Genomic DNA, 15,054 nt, shown 5'->3' with positions numbered 1-15,054 from the left:
CCTAGTTACAATTCCAAAGAGAGTAAAAGAGAAATGTTGGCTGTCTGGATACATATTTTCTGTACATGGGTTATGCCTTAGGCTCAGGTTGTACTAGTATATGCTTGGCTTTATGCCCCACATGGTTCAGTTCCATAGGGCGCTGGAGAGAAAACAGAACTTGCCTATAAAGTCAGAGTGGAAACAACATTGCCTTTCATTGCCATTGTGCCTTCACAACACATTTTATGGAGGCACAGAGGCCAAGCAAACAAACACATGGGCTCCTTCTCATTCCACAAATAGTGATGGTGACAACTGTGGTATCAATTTGTGCCACTATTTAGTGGCAATCACCTGTTTATTTTAATCTGTGAGACTTGCCCCAACTTTTCCCACTTACCTAGGCACCTCCCAGAAATCTTGAGGGCATAATCCCAGTAAGTGGAGAGAGCCAGGCAGGTGGTCCCAGCGTGTGCAAGACTGGGCCCTGCAAGCCTTAGAAAAGCACATTATCCATTGTCCCACCTGGTGATGCTTTGGACAACGGGTAATATATAGTGTTGCCCAGTGTCATGTGGCAAATCTATTTCTACTTCAGAGAAAGGCTGAAAGCCTAAACAGAGATTTAGAATAGAGCCAGATGTAATAGGATATTAAAAGTGCCTACCCCTTCCCACAGTCATTTAATAAAGTTTTGAAAGCAAATTCAGTGTTACAGACAAGATGTAGAATAAGGGCAAAGTATATATAGAAAGAAGTATGTGCTCTACCTTTTCTTAGTGTTCCATGTGGGCTCATGTTTCTTGATGCCGTTGTCTGCTGTATGCCATTACTATACCAAAGCTATCTCCGCTAGGTATTTGGATATTATGGAACGAGCGCTTGCTGCAGGTGAAGTTGTTTTGATTGAAAATTTGGAGGAATCTGTAGATCCAGTTTTGGGCCCCTTGCTTGGTCAAGAAACAATCAAGAAAGGAAGGTAAGAATCCAGAACATTGAATGAGATGCCTTTCTATATCCATATGTGGCCTTTCTCTTAGTTTTCCTAAAGCTTCTTGGGCAAAAAAGTGAAAATAGATTACTAAAAATCTCTATTGGTCTAGACTGAACTTGGTTCTTGGGTAGTTCTTGGATTTTTGGAGAAAGGGACCTTTTTTTATAAACTTACTCTAGCACAGTGGATTGATCCTAATCTTGAACCTAATGTACCTAAGGTGATTTGAAGGTGAAAGGCATGTTGATCATGTGGTCAAAGTGCTGAATAGGGACCCAAAATTTCTGGATTTTGTCATGGTCTTTTTGTGTGACTGTGAAAATATCTTGTTCTATTGTTCTTTATTTTCCTTCCATAAAACAATGTTAATACAGCTAGCCAAAAACAAAACAAAACTGGATCTTGTGTTTTGCTTCTAGTCCTATGTAGTTTGGGTTTGCCTCACACGCATAATACCATTCGTATTGGAAGGCTACTCCAGAACTTTGCGTCTCTGACTTCAGAAATTTGTAGTTCAAATTTATTTATGGCCAGTTTATTTCTATGTCTTCTTGTGCCAACATTGTCCTTCAGTTTAAACTGTTTTTCAGCTTTGTGACAGTCTTACAGCCTTGAACCCCAGAGTTTAGCCTCATCAACACAGCCATTGATCTCAATCCACCAGCCTGCTGCTCTTCCCAAGCATTTGCAAAAGTTATGTTTTGTGTGTGATGAGCTCCAGAATTTCTGTACAGCTGTAATGTAAACAGTTTTCATGGCTGCTTTTAACATGGTTAAGCATGCAAAAATGTAACCCTCATCTGGTGAAGTATCAGACAGGGATGTTCTAAGGCAGAGCACCTTGTTGCAAGGGTTAATTTGGGGCAATTTTGCCCACATCTATGCAGCTTTGCAGGCTGAACTGGTGAGTACCAGCCCAGGTAAGCACCAGCCCAGCTCAGCCCCACCCCTAGAGCTGTCACTGAGAGAAGACAGAAAACTTCTCTCTCCTCCATGAGCAGCGTAGAAGGGAGGCAAGGTGAGAGAAGGGAGCTTCCTCTGTGGTATGTACCCCACCCCCTGCCCAGCTACCGCCTGCTGTGGTCTTGGGGCAGCTGGACCTGGCCCACAAGTTGGGGGCTCTATTCCTCCTCCCCATTCAAGCATCTTGCCTAGAACTGGGGCATCTGTCTAGAACTGGGGCAGTGGTTGAGTGTGGGGGAACCTTTCTTACTGTGGAGGTATGGCCTGGTACCCCCCAAGACCCCAGCAGCAGTACTGGGGGGGGATGCACAGTACAGGGATTCCATCCCTCTTTCCCCAGCTGCTGCTAATTGCCAGCTGGCAAGAGGGTGGAGCTGGAGACAAGGACAATCCAGCAGCCTCCTGGGAGGCTGCTGGTGCACGTGCACCACTGGTGAGGGCCAGTGCAGGCAGGCTCCAAGCATCCCCTGCCCAAGAGGCAATCACCTGTTGGGTTCAATAAAGCTCTAACTTCTGGCACTTTTTTAAAAGTGCTGTGAATTAGAGCGCCTCCTTGATAAGCTGCCTGAAGTTGTGTACACACCCAAAGACTAAATGAAGTATGCCTAAAGTCTTTCTTAGTGTCCAAGTGTCTACCTATTCCCTGATACCTGAATGGCTTACTTTTGTTATCTGATCCAACACTTCCCTTATACAAGCCCAGGGAGAGGAACAGGAAGCATCTGGGTAGCAGGGCTTTTGCGACTTTAAATTACACCTCTGGTAACTTGACCTGCTTCCTGACCTCTTGGTTTCCTGATCTGGCTTATCTCTGGACTCTGCTTGCTCTCTCTGACTCTGGTTTATACCCCTTTCTAGTAATCTTGATTCCTAATTGACTCCTAATTGCCACGTTTCAGCAGATTCAAATAATTGAGTCTGCTCCAATGCGCTGGAATTCCAGTGCATTAGAGCAGTCTCACTGTTCATGTATAGGCACCCTCTAATATGAGGTACTACATAAAGGAACATTAGCCCATGCTAATGCTTAATGGCAAAGGTGAACAGTTCTTTGTGATGATTAATGTGCAGTAGACTAATTCTACTGCACATTAGTGCATTAGCATGGGTTTTGCCTTGACGCATTACTGTGCAGTAGAATAGGCTACTGTGAATTATGGCGTATTGTGTAGACAGATGTGCCCAGTTTAAAGAAACAATTACAAAGGGCCTGTAATTGTTCTCAGTGAGGAAAACAGTGAGGGTACAGAATGTAGCTGTGTGGTTGCACCCCCCTTTTGCCGTTACTGTTTCTGCCTGAGCTCAGCACTCCATAAGCACGTCCACATGAGTGCGCATGTACATGCCACTCACGCAGGTGTATGCCACGCTGATAATTTGCAACATGGTGGGGGGGGGTTGACCCTGGCAGATCCCAGTGTCAAAAAAAAATCCATGCTAGAAAAAAGCAGGGTGGTGCACATGGCAACAGAGTGCACCATCCAAAATAGCAGCCTGGTCAGCCAGAGCCATACTCCAGCTGCCAGCCAGGCTCTGTGCACCTGGATTGCCACTGCTGGAGCCCCAGGAGGCACCCAGGATCCCAGGTAAAGCTGCCGGGGCCAACCCAGTTGCTGCCCCAGCCTCCTCTATCCCACCCAAGGCAGCTTGCCATGCACCAGAGCATGTATGCAGGGGCACTGCCCAGGGACAACTAGCAGGAACTCAAATATATGCTGCTGCTAATTATCCCTGGGAAATGCATGTTCCTTCTCATGCAGATATGCCCTATGGTACCTCTCTGTGTGGCTGAAGCTCTGGGCAAGGAACAGGAATAGGAAGGGAGGAGCACCCACTGCCACTGCTGTCCATGGCTGACCCAGGCATCCTGGAGGGAGCTCCAAAGCTGCTCTTGCCCTGCTTGAGCCATGCACTGTGACTGCTCAGGGTGCCAGTCTCAACTGAGAACAGTGGAAGCAGTAGGCACGTCCCCCCTTCCTGTGTCTGCTCTCTGCTGCTACCCCCAGGGAGCAGGTACAGGAAGAGGAAACCATCCCCTTTCCCATATCTCTGCCATTGTTGCCAGCTAATAAGCCCAGAGAAGCCCTGGAGCTGCTCCTGCATTGCTCCAGCTGGACTACAGGAAGCAGCTGCCCAATATGCCTGGTTCAGCTGGGAACAGCAGGAGGGGGAGGGGTTTAACTTCCCAGTGGCTACTTCTGGGAAGGGCAGGGCAAGGACAGGTAGGAGAAAAGGTCAGGTGGGGAGAAGGTGCACAAAAGAAGGAGGAACTTGCTCGTCATTGCCAGAACCATGTACAACCACTCCCTGCAGCTATGCCTATGCCCATCAAGTCCCAGGAGATGAGGGGAGCACCTCTGAAGCTCCCCCATAAAGCAACGAGCAAGTTACATGCCTGCTTACTGCCTGCCCTACTTCCTGCACCCTCACTACTTGTCCTGCTACCATTGCTTTTCCTACTGAAGTGTTGGGGAAAAACTTAAGATGATCCCCCACTAATTAAATTTTAAACATGGAAAATTATAATACATTTATAATTTTTCCATGTATAGAAGTAATTTTGGGGGGGCAAGGGGTATCTTAAATTCAAAGTAGTCTTGGATTTGGATAAATGTGGCAAATTAGTTTTAAAGACAATAATTTAAAAAATGTTCTAGGAAAAAACTGTTTTTGGGAAGGTTCTGAATTTTAGACAATCTCATATAAAAGTTCTTTGTTTTAAAACAGCCCAGCATTCTATGAAAAGGACCCGGGTATACTTGTCAGTCGCAAGACGACTATGAGTTATAAATGTGATGTGGTCTTTAGACAAATGTGATCCTGGAATGCATCAGGAAGGCTATTTTCAGTAGAGATTGGGAAATATGCATTTCACAGTACTGATAAGACCTGTTGGATAGACTAGAGGCCCTATGCCTCTGACACTATTATGCTAAAACTTTAATAAACCTTGACTTGACAAGGCTTCAGCTTCTAACCCATCTCCTACCCCTTTTGTCTCTCCTTAGTTTATCACCTTAATGTACTCATTCCTTAGTTTAACAAGTTCTATAGGATGGTAATAGATCCTAATCTATAGGATGGTAATTTGGGCTGTAAAAAGAAATGAGTAGGGAGGTTTCAGAATCCTTACAGATCATACCTGGTAAATGATAAGTTAAATGATATATCTTGTAGGAAGATTTGTAGGGAGGTTTAACAATGAGGAGACCACTAACCTGTATACATACCAAAGTTGTGAAATAGAGTACACCAGCATGGATATGTGTGATAACTGGCTAGTGATTTTTTTAATGGAATGACTGCAGTTGAATTGGTGTTTGTAGTTATTCAATGTATAACATTGATATGAAATATGTAACTTTTCTATCACACTTTGGACATCTAACCCCTGCCCCTCTGCTGGGCAGTCTGATCAATTAACTGAAAACAGGGGAAGATCTAGAATTTAGTAGAAGGGAATGTAGCAAACAACCCCTGAGAACATGGTGGCAGATGCTGGTACTGCTGCTATGGGGCCAGGTTGGGGTGATGCTCTGTGTTCCAGGCAGAGCAAGGGTGAGTTGGGGGAAGAAAGGGGTGGCAGGAAGGGGTGTGTGGGGTCAGGGGGGCAAAGGGACCCTGAGGCTGCTGCAGGGGAGAGGTAGGCAACACAGAGGCAGCAAGGTGGCAGACAGCAGCTGTGACTCCAACCCTGACCCAGGACTGGGGCCAGAATTGGAGTTTCAGCACCTGTCAGCACCCACTCCGCTTCCCCCGTCCCCCCCACCCCGGCCTCATACTAGATTCCAAATGAGGGTTCTTTTCACTGCGGTAAATGTGGGGGGAAAAGCCCTTATCTTAGAATCAAATAGGGCATGTATTCAACGTATATAATCTAATACTAGAAATGGCATTAGTAATTGGGCTAAACCACTTTTGGAAATCACATGAACAGTTACTCCTGTTGTTTCTATTTCAGGTATATTAAAATTGGAGATAAGGAATGTGAGTATAACCCCAATTTCCGTCTCATCCTCCACACAAAGCTAGCAAATCCCCATTACCAACCTGAGATGCAAGCGCAGTGTACCCTCATCAATTTTACTGTAACTCGAGATGGTTTGGAAGACCAGCTGTTAGCAGCTGTAGTGAGCATGGAGAGGCCTGACCTGGAAGAACTAAAGGTTAGTTACTGGTTGCACAAACTATAAGGCAGTATTGACAAATGCTCAAGAATCATAACTCAGAGTTGAAAATTTTGACATAAGCTTACAATCATGAAGTTTTGTTAAAATAATAAATGTAGGATTCATTTCCTTTGTCATTTGTTTTTGAGCCTTTTAGAGAGCAATAGGGTCATTTTTTCAAGATTTCCTCCAAAACAATGAAGGCTAAAAAATTCCTTTTTTTGAATTATTGAAACTCTAATCAAAAAGCATATGTCTGCAGGATCTCAAGCTTTAAATTGCAGCATGAAATATCAGTTGACTTGCAATAAAATCACAAGAGCTTTTAATACTGTTAAAGTGTGAAAAATTTTCCATTTTAATTTTCATAACTTGCCAAAATATTCTCTTTTGGGTTATAAGGCTTTGTAAGTGTGGCTTCACTTTCGATGTAAGCTTTTAGTGAATCTTAGCCGAATAGCTATGCAGTTGTTTTTCATTTACATAACACTGAAAAAAATATGTTGTGGGGCATGTTTGCCATATTTTTTCTGGCTCGTGTTATTTTTGTTTGCTTTTATTTTGTTTTGAAAATTCAACCCAGCTCTCTGATTATTTTCTACTCTGTCTGACAGGCATCAGGAAGTCCCGGTTATCTAATGTACATGAAGGGGCTACTGGGAGATTGATGGCTTGAGTGCTCTGGGCTGGGAGTCAGAAGTACTATTGGGTTATAGTCTCATATTTGTTACTGGTATGCTTGAATGAGTCTCTTTACTTCTTTGTACTTTGATTTCTCCCTATGTGGACTGGAGATTTTAGTAGTACATCTCTTACTTCTAAGGTCATAGCGTAAAGATGCTGTGAGACAGTTTATTATAACACATCCTTCAGGAAAACAATTGAAGGAAATCATGTGCATGAGTTTACCACACACAATGTTCTCTGTATTTTTTGTTTTGTTTTGCATTTTGTAATATCTCACAATATTAACCTTTCATTTAAAAATCCCATTATTTAAATTGCCAAGCTAGATCCATCATGTTGCTCAGATAGGAAGCTGGCTTCTAGCCAAAGATTTTTTTAAATGCTCCAAGTAAAACAAAAGCAGCAGCACACTTGTGAATTTTGACTCTGTATGTCTCTGCTTTGAGGAAAACAAATGCAAATGTATTAAATTTGTTTAATTTTGACCAATGCATTTGAAAGTGACTAGCATTGTTGGATGCCCCAATTTTGGGGCCTTCTGAGAAGCATGAAGAGATCTAATTTTTTTCATCTGGACTTTCCAAAAATCAGGGGCTTTAAATTGCATTTAGCCACTCAACATTGATAGTCATTTGGAAAATCAGGGTTAGGAAATTCAGAAGATAAAACGTCTACATTAATGTAATGCTAACAAACAGTTAAATAAGTTTGCATAAATTTATTATCTAAGTCCTATTTCACCAATTAGATATCTAATATGTGGCTGCTAGCAACATCCTGAAGTAGACAACCAGAATTAGGGAGACTTCCTCCATTACCTGTGCAGATGCATAGTCACGTTGTTTATCATGGCACAGGGTCCCCAAGGATGGCCATGATGCCTCTAGGGCTCCATGACTATGCCAGCTTCGCTCTGCGGGTGCCTTCTAATCCTTCCTGCCATGTTTTGCTGGTTAAGATAACAAGTAGGGAGGCTGCCCACGTATTTCTATGTGGCCACAGTCCTGCTGAGCCCCACTAGAACCTGTGTATTCTTGGATCTCTTCTTGGATTCCACTCCAGGTTGGTGCCTCATGGCACACCCTAAGCCTTATGGGCTAGAGACATGGCTCCAAAACCTCCCCTTTACCACACCCCATGCCTGGCAGGTGGTATATAAATATTGTCCCTCTGATGATCTGTTGGCCTCTGTTGCTGCACCCTCCAGCACTGGGGCTCTGCAGCCCCTGTCACTGCGCCCTCTGGCACTGGGACTGTACAAAATATTGTGCCTCAGTGAGGCCTCCTCCTCCCCTAGTAGCCTCATCCCAGTCCACTCGTACAGATGACAACAGAAACACAAGACCCTGGGCTATAACATAGCAATAACAATGGAGGCCACGTTCTGCCCCTTTAAGAAGGCAAACAGTTGCGCTGGGCTCCACAGCTCTGGCATCAGCTCTGTGCTGGCAGCGACTGCACGGGCACCTTGGGGTGGGCTGTGCTGCCCCGCTGTCCGCCCCAAGGTGCACACACAGTTGCCACCAGCACAGAGCTGATGCTGGAGCTTTGGAGTCTGGTGCAGCTGTTGGCAGCCTGCTTACAGCTGTTTGCAGCCTGCCTGCTGCTTGCTGCAGCTGCCCAGAGCCTGGGCTGGCTACAAACAGCTGCTCTGGGCTCATCACCTCCGTGCTGGGAGCAAGGAAGAGACCTGGGCTATGCTGCCTCAAGCCCCTCCCCCACCGCCTGCTCTGAGGAGCGCCAGCATGCACCAGTGTGGAGCTAATGCCAGAGCCTGGCACAGCTGTTTGGAGCCTCCCAGCTGCAGCCTGCCCCGGCTCTGGGAAGCTGCTGCCAGCCAGGATCTCAGGCTGATCCCAGCAGGCAGCTGGCATGCTGCAAGCCCTGCTGGGAGCAGCCCGGGCTCTGTCGCTGGCAGCAGCTACCCAGACCCGGGGCTGGCTGTGGTGTGCCAAACAAAATGGCCTCACATGCCACATTCAGCACGTGTGTCAAGGGTTACCAACCCCTGCTTTAGAACAATAGTCCAAGGCAACAGCAAGTGTTAACTTACATCCAAAAGCCTGTTTGTGACAGTTGCATTAAGACCCACTGTGTCTGACATAGGCAAGCAACAAGCAGACACACAGGCTAGGAAATTGAAGACATATACCACACTGTTCCATAACATGAGATAAGGGACTCTGCAGCATTGGCACTAGGTCACAGTTCCCAAGAGCAGAGTCCTTGGGATTTCTGTTATGGAAAATGGAGCAAATTAGGAGGAGAACTGGAGAAAGCCCAAATTAGGGTGTGTGAATGTGATGAGTTTGTGGAAAAAAGGAATATGCTAATAGGACAGAACATGGGCAATATAACAACCACAGGAAGACCAATCAATGATGCCCAAGGATAAAGAGTCATCACAGAGCGAAAAAGATACAAAAGAAGGGATTTCAGAACAGCAAAGGGTCCCTGAGAGGGGAACCCGAGGCCACCATTGACAGAGGGCACACCACCAGCCCATCTCACCCACCCCATTGGCAGGGGGGTGGGCCTCGTCCTCTGACCTCCAGGTTGCTGACATCCAAGAGAGAACCTCAGGATAAAGCTCGTGTACTGGCCAGATGTACCTTCTCTCTGATGTCAGCTCTAGGACTGGTAGATATGGAATTGTTTGCATTATTCTTATCTGCTATCACTGTGTATCAACAGAATTTGCCTATTATTGAATGGAGAGGTCATAGTTGGTCTAAGGGTTTGGTTCCACCCAGAATAAGGTATCTGGGTCATAAATACAGTGCCAACAATAATAAGTAAAGAATAAGATAGTACTGCTTTACAGTTCCTAAATTCCAAAGTGGTAGGGGAATATCTACAAAGGCACACATTGCAACAGGAGGGGGAGAATTGCACTCAAATGGTACAATAGGTGGGATGGGGTTGAGCACAGGGATGCTGTCTTGGAAAGGCTGAAAACTTGTTTGCCCTTAGAGGCTGCATCCAGACATACAGGCACATGCAGTTTGTGGTACTGCAAGCCTCTTTGCGGTACCACAAACTGCACACCCAGAACATTAACATGTACCTCATGCTGCAAATTTGAAGCACATTGGCAAAATTTGCTACCGGGATTTCCCAATAGCAAAAATAAACAAACAAAAAAAGCCTAAGAAAAAAAGCATTGCGGTGTTCACTGTTGTAGTGCATGCTACAGTAGTGTGCATGGGAACAAATGAAGGCTTGGTCCTCCAGAGAGATGCTCTGGCTCTTGGCCAGAGCATCTCCTATTTCATTCATGCCTCCTGAGCACTCAGGGAACTGGGAGGAATGGGGCAAGGGCAGTTTGCTTCAAGTGTGACAATTTGTTGCTCACCAAAGTGCATGTGCAAGGGCATGTGTTGTGGCACAAATTTGTGCATCTGCAAGTGTATACCCCTGCACATTTGGACATGGTCAGAGGTAGGAAGGTAAAGCAGACCTAATTTCTCTCCATGGTTGTACATATAAAGAAATACAATTATTTTGTCTGTTATTAAGGCCTAGTGGTATGAAGGCTTGTTCTGGTAGAAAAACTTACTCAGAGCCATGTGTATATACATTTGAATGTTGAAACCTTGGAGTGAAGGGTGTGCAGTGCTGACATTGTGCAGCCAGTGGGGGCGACACAAGATACACTTGCAAATAGCATATGTAATATTTTACTCCAGTATTTCAGGAGATTTAGGGTAGATTTGTTATTAATGAACAAACTGGTTGAAATCCTTTCTTTACAGACCAAATGGAGCATGATAGCAGGGTAGAGTAGCCCTGAACTTAGGCTGACCATATTTCTTTGTGTGTGCGTGTGTGTGCACATGTGTGTAACAGTCCCATTTTAAGTATGTGTTCTGGACCTCTGCTGAAAACAGGACAAAAGTGTTCATTTGACCAAACTGACAGGATGCTTGGGACAGGTCTTCCTACCTGAACTGAAAGTGCAGTATTGTTTCAAGGTACCATTTGGTCCCTATCTTGCAACAGAAACTATGAACCAAAGTAATAACCAGGAGATGGTTTAAATACCTGCATGCCAGAAGTGGGACTAAGATACATGACAGTGTACTCATATCTGATAGCAGATCTGAACTCAGGATGCATCCAGCTCCAATGAATTCTCTCTCCATACTGGGAGTTGGTTTGGATCCCTAGTGTAGAAAAGCTCTATATCTTTTACTAGTTCTTTGAGGTGCTCTGTGGCACGACTTCAGCATTGTCTGAAGATTCAAATGTCTCTCTCTCTCAAAGTGTTGTTCTACATACCAAGATCACTAATATTTTTTTTTCCTCTTAAAATACAGAGTAGCAAAAATTCTAAGCTGTATTATGCTCGGAAGTGCATGTCAGATGCACAGCTTTGATTTATTTTATAGTGTTAAGAAAGGAATTTGTAATAAAACTATCCATAATATACTTTCATTCTTGAAAAGACACTGTGCCTCTCAGCATAGACTGAATAATCCATGCAATTGTTGTCAGGAAAGACCTGCTTTTGGGAGGTTCATAAAGCCAAATGGGAGTATAGGCCTTACTGGAGTATTGATTATTACAAGCATTGATCAGTGCATATAAAACTCCTGTAAGGCTTTGTTATAGCATTGACCAAAGCAGGTCTGACTGAAAACTGACCTTGAACTCATGGGGGCATGTCCAGACGAGTGCACATGTGTGATAGGCAGTGCCACAGACCCATCTGCTGTGGCGCTGGACACCACACATGCCACACATGCAGGCATTCCTCGTGCAGCTAATCTGCAGCCTGGTGCTGGGGTTTGACACTGGGAGATTCCAGTGTCAAAAAAGCCCGAGCTAGAAAAAAGTGGGGCAGTGCTTGTGGCAGCAGCATGTGCCACCTGAAACTGGATCATCACTGCTGGAGCCCTGGGAGGACCCCAGGACACCTAGGAAGGCTGCTGGAGCCACCCCAGGTGCTGGCCACAGCCTTCTCTACCCCAGCTGGGTTAACTTGCCACACACCGGAGCATGCTTGCATGGACATTCCCTAGAGAAAAGTAGCAGCAGCACTATGAAAGAAAGAAATTTTGAAATAAAATTTTGAGCTTCAATTTATTATTAAGGATTTTGGCTAAAAGCCTTGATCCTGAAATCAACATGACAAACATACAACCATAATATAAATAAATTTAAACAAAAATAACAAAAATACAAATAAAATAATAAAATAAAGCCAACCATTATATAAACATTAGTCCTACTCCTAGAATGAACAAACTTAAGTATAAATATAATATTAATGGTTAAAGTATAAATATAGTGATAAATCATATCATGAATCTATAAAAATATTGTACCTAGGTCCACAATTGACACAGTAAAATCAAATATAGTGATAACATTTATCAGTCAGATCAACAATAAAGGATTTTAAGTCTGATCACTTCAGCCTTATAAGCAAAAATTGCAAGACAGTTTACTAAATATGCATCTGTTTGCTGAAAGAGCCAAATTAATTTCTCTCTGTTTGAAAAATATATCAGTTTCTGCAAAAACAGTGATAAGTACTTTCTCCTTACATCATTATATAAAGAACATTCTAAAACATAATGAACAGTGTCTTCCACAACTCCTAGACAAGCTGGGCAACATCTTTTAGCACCTGGAATAGGAAGTCTACATCCAGCCAAAACAGCTGTAGGCATCTGTTTGTAGCACAACTATGTAATGCTGCTATTTGTCTGCAAAACACATGTGGACATTCATCTAGATGCGCCCATGAAGTTCTTAGACTGGATGGGGCTGGGCAGGTAATGCTTTAAGGGCCCTTGACAGAGGTAGCAGATAAAGTTGGTTCTTACACCGGATTGTTAAGGATGGTGCCAGAGAATCCAGAACGTACATTATCATGATAGGAGTACCAAGAATTAAGGTAATTTGGTATAGATGTTGATGTTTTCTAGGTACATAGGAATTGAATTGTTCTGATCTTTATATAAGAAAGACTGGAAGCTTTAGGAATGTTGCACTAGGCCCTGGGGATGTTATATATAGAAGTTGTGCCTGTGTCTTATCACAAGCATCCAGGGCTAATATCTTGTAACCCTATCATTAATTATATTAGTACAGAGGTGGCCAAACTGTGGCACACATACCATTTATGGCATGCAGCAGATCAAGGAGGGGACAGATAGCACAGTAGTGAATAGGACAGGGAGCAGAAATCACAGCAACGGACTGGACAGAGAGAACAGGGCAGGAAGCATAAGGTGGAGCAGTAAATTGAGCAAGGAGAACAAGACATGGAGTAGAAAGCAGTGCAGCGGATCAGACAGGGAAGGGCATTGGAGTGGTATTCAAGGATAGTGTATGGCTAATTGGACATGCCTGACAAAAATGTTGGACTAAACTTTAACATGGCTGCCAGCCATATAAACCCAGGGTCTGAGCCAGAACATTCAATCTGGCTCTGGGAGCTGCTGAGGGAAGAGCTACAGGGCAGGAGAGCTACAGAGAAGCTCCTGGCTGATGCCTGGACTACCCTGGGATTACTGCAAGTAGAACGGGGATGTCTTGTAGAGAAATAGGGCTCAGGAAGCTGAGTGATGCAGCCAAGGAGCTAGGGCTGGGCCTCAGACCTAATTGAAAAATGGTGTTATAGGCAGAGGGCATCTTCCTGAGTTTTTAACTGCTGGTTTGTGGAGGGACTAAGAGGTAGTTTGGAGGTCTCATTAGCATCCAAGGGGCATGTGACCACCTTGAGCCCTGCCAGGGGCAGACTCAAGGTGCAGACTGGGGCCAGAGGCCCCAGAGCCCAGGGAGGGGCAGAGCATGGAGCCAGAGCAGGTCTGAGGTAGGACCAGAGGTCTCAGATAGAGTCGAAGCAATCTCAGTGCCCAGAGCAGGGTGAGGACAGGGCCAAAACCAAGGTAATCAAGGTAAAAGCTGGTGCCTAGAAGCCAGGTTAGGCCCAGGTTAGGCCCAGGTTAGAAGGCTTAACTAGAGAAAAGGGGCAGAGGCTGGGACGGCTGAGGTCACAACAAGGGAATGCTGGAACAGTGATATCTGTGAGGCATGGGCACAGCTCTAGAGAAGGTACAGAGACTTTGATTAACCCATAACGTAATGGCTGCCTTGAGGGGCATATATGGGCCAGGAGAGCATAGGCAACTGTTAGGGGGTGCACGTGCCACCCCTGACGGCAGACACCGATGCTGTCGGTAGGGCTGGTGCCCCCCTGACAGGGCCACAGCCGGCGGCGGCTTCTGCGGGTGCTCCCCCAGATTCAGGAGGCACCAGTCCCTCACGCAGGAGGGCCCACTTAATGGGAGAGAGTGGTGTGATCAGTGGCGTCAGAGAGAGAGGGGGATCTGCTGGTGGGAACTGACTTGGGCTCATTCTGAGACCTGTGGGCAGCCTTCCTTTTTTAATCTTTTAATAAGAAGAAGGCATTGACAGGTGAGGAATCAAGGGAAGGTGTCTTAGAGATTGAGCCAGGTAGGAGCCATATGGCCACCGGGGGTGTCACAGCTGCCCCTGGGGGTCTGGTCCTGTTACAGTGCCACTACAGCTGATCCATTTCATTGGGGGAACACGTGACCCATTATCCTACATTAAGCAGCGTCCTGCCTGATCCTGCAGGATAGCGGGAAGTGTGTTGCCTGATCACAGCGACACATCTGTAAGATTTCCCGGGGCCCATCTCTGTAAGAGGAAAAGGCTGGGGGTCCCCACATACAGAGATGCACCACAGGGATTGGCCAGGCTGTGTCTGTAAGGGGAAAGCTGGTTAAGAAGTCCAGAGTCTGATAGGCTTGATCCTGTGCGAGTATTCCCAGGATTGAAGCCCCAGAAATGCCTGTCTTAGTTAGCTGGAGACCGCAGGCAGTTCTGGGCTGCCCATGGTCTTACACCATAAAGCTAATAGACGTCTCCTACAACAAAGTAGCAGAAATTGTTACCACATGTGTTGTGGCCACAAATTTTGGGCATTTGTGGTGTGACGAGAGGTATAAACATGTATTTGCTTGGCCTTTGTTCTGCCATAAAAATGTTAGTCATGGCATAAAAGTGACATCTGTTTCTACCTTGATTCAGAGAAAGAAACAACAATAGAGGAGAAAGGAAAGATGCCCTTTGTTTCATCATGAATGCCATCTAGTATTTATTAGTTTTCCTGTGTTTTTACTGGTTAATAGTAAGCGGTGTCTAAAAACAGGGTAGGCTGTTGAAGGGAGGAGTTGTTTTGTGAAAGAATACTCAAAAGAAATTTCACAATTATTGACA

At 45.0% G+C, this 15,054-nt stretch overlaps 1 protein-coding gene across 1 annotated transcript in view; it reads left to right on the top strand.

Moving 5' to 3' along the window:
* The window catches only part of DNAH9 (dynein axonemal heavy chain 9), a 388,028-nt gene that overhangs the window by 235,603 nt on the left and 137,371 nt on the right, over nucleotides 1-15,054 (top strand). The window contains exons 38-39 of the mRNA XM_019536510.1: nucleotides 839-961; nucleotides 5,901-6,105. Coding sequence (XP_019392055.1) covers nucleotides 839-961; nucleotides 5,901-6,105 — 328 coding nt within the window. The remainder of the gene's footprint in view (nucleotides 1-838; nucleotides 962-5,900; nucleotides 6,106-15,054) is intronic.

This window comes from Crocodylus porosus, unplaced genomic scaffold (assembly GCF_001723895.1).
Source record: "Crocodylus porosus isolate Cpor-Errol unplaced genomic scaffold, CroPor_comp1, whole genome shotgun sequence".
Taxonomy (NCBI): Eukaryota; Metazoa; Chordata; order Crocodylia; family Crocodylidae; genus Crocodylus; species Crocodylus porosus.
This window is presented reverse-complemented; position numbering and strand designations above follow the sequence as displayed.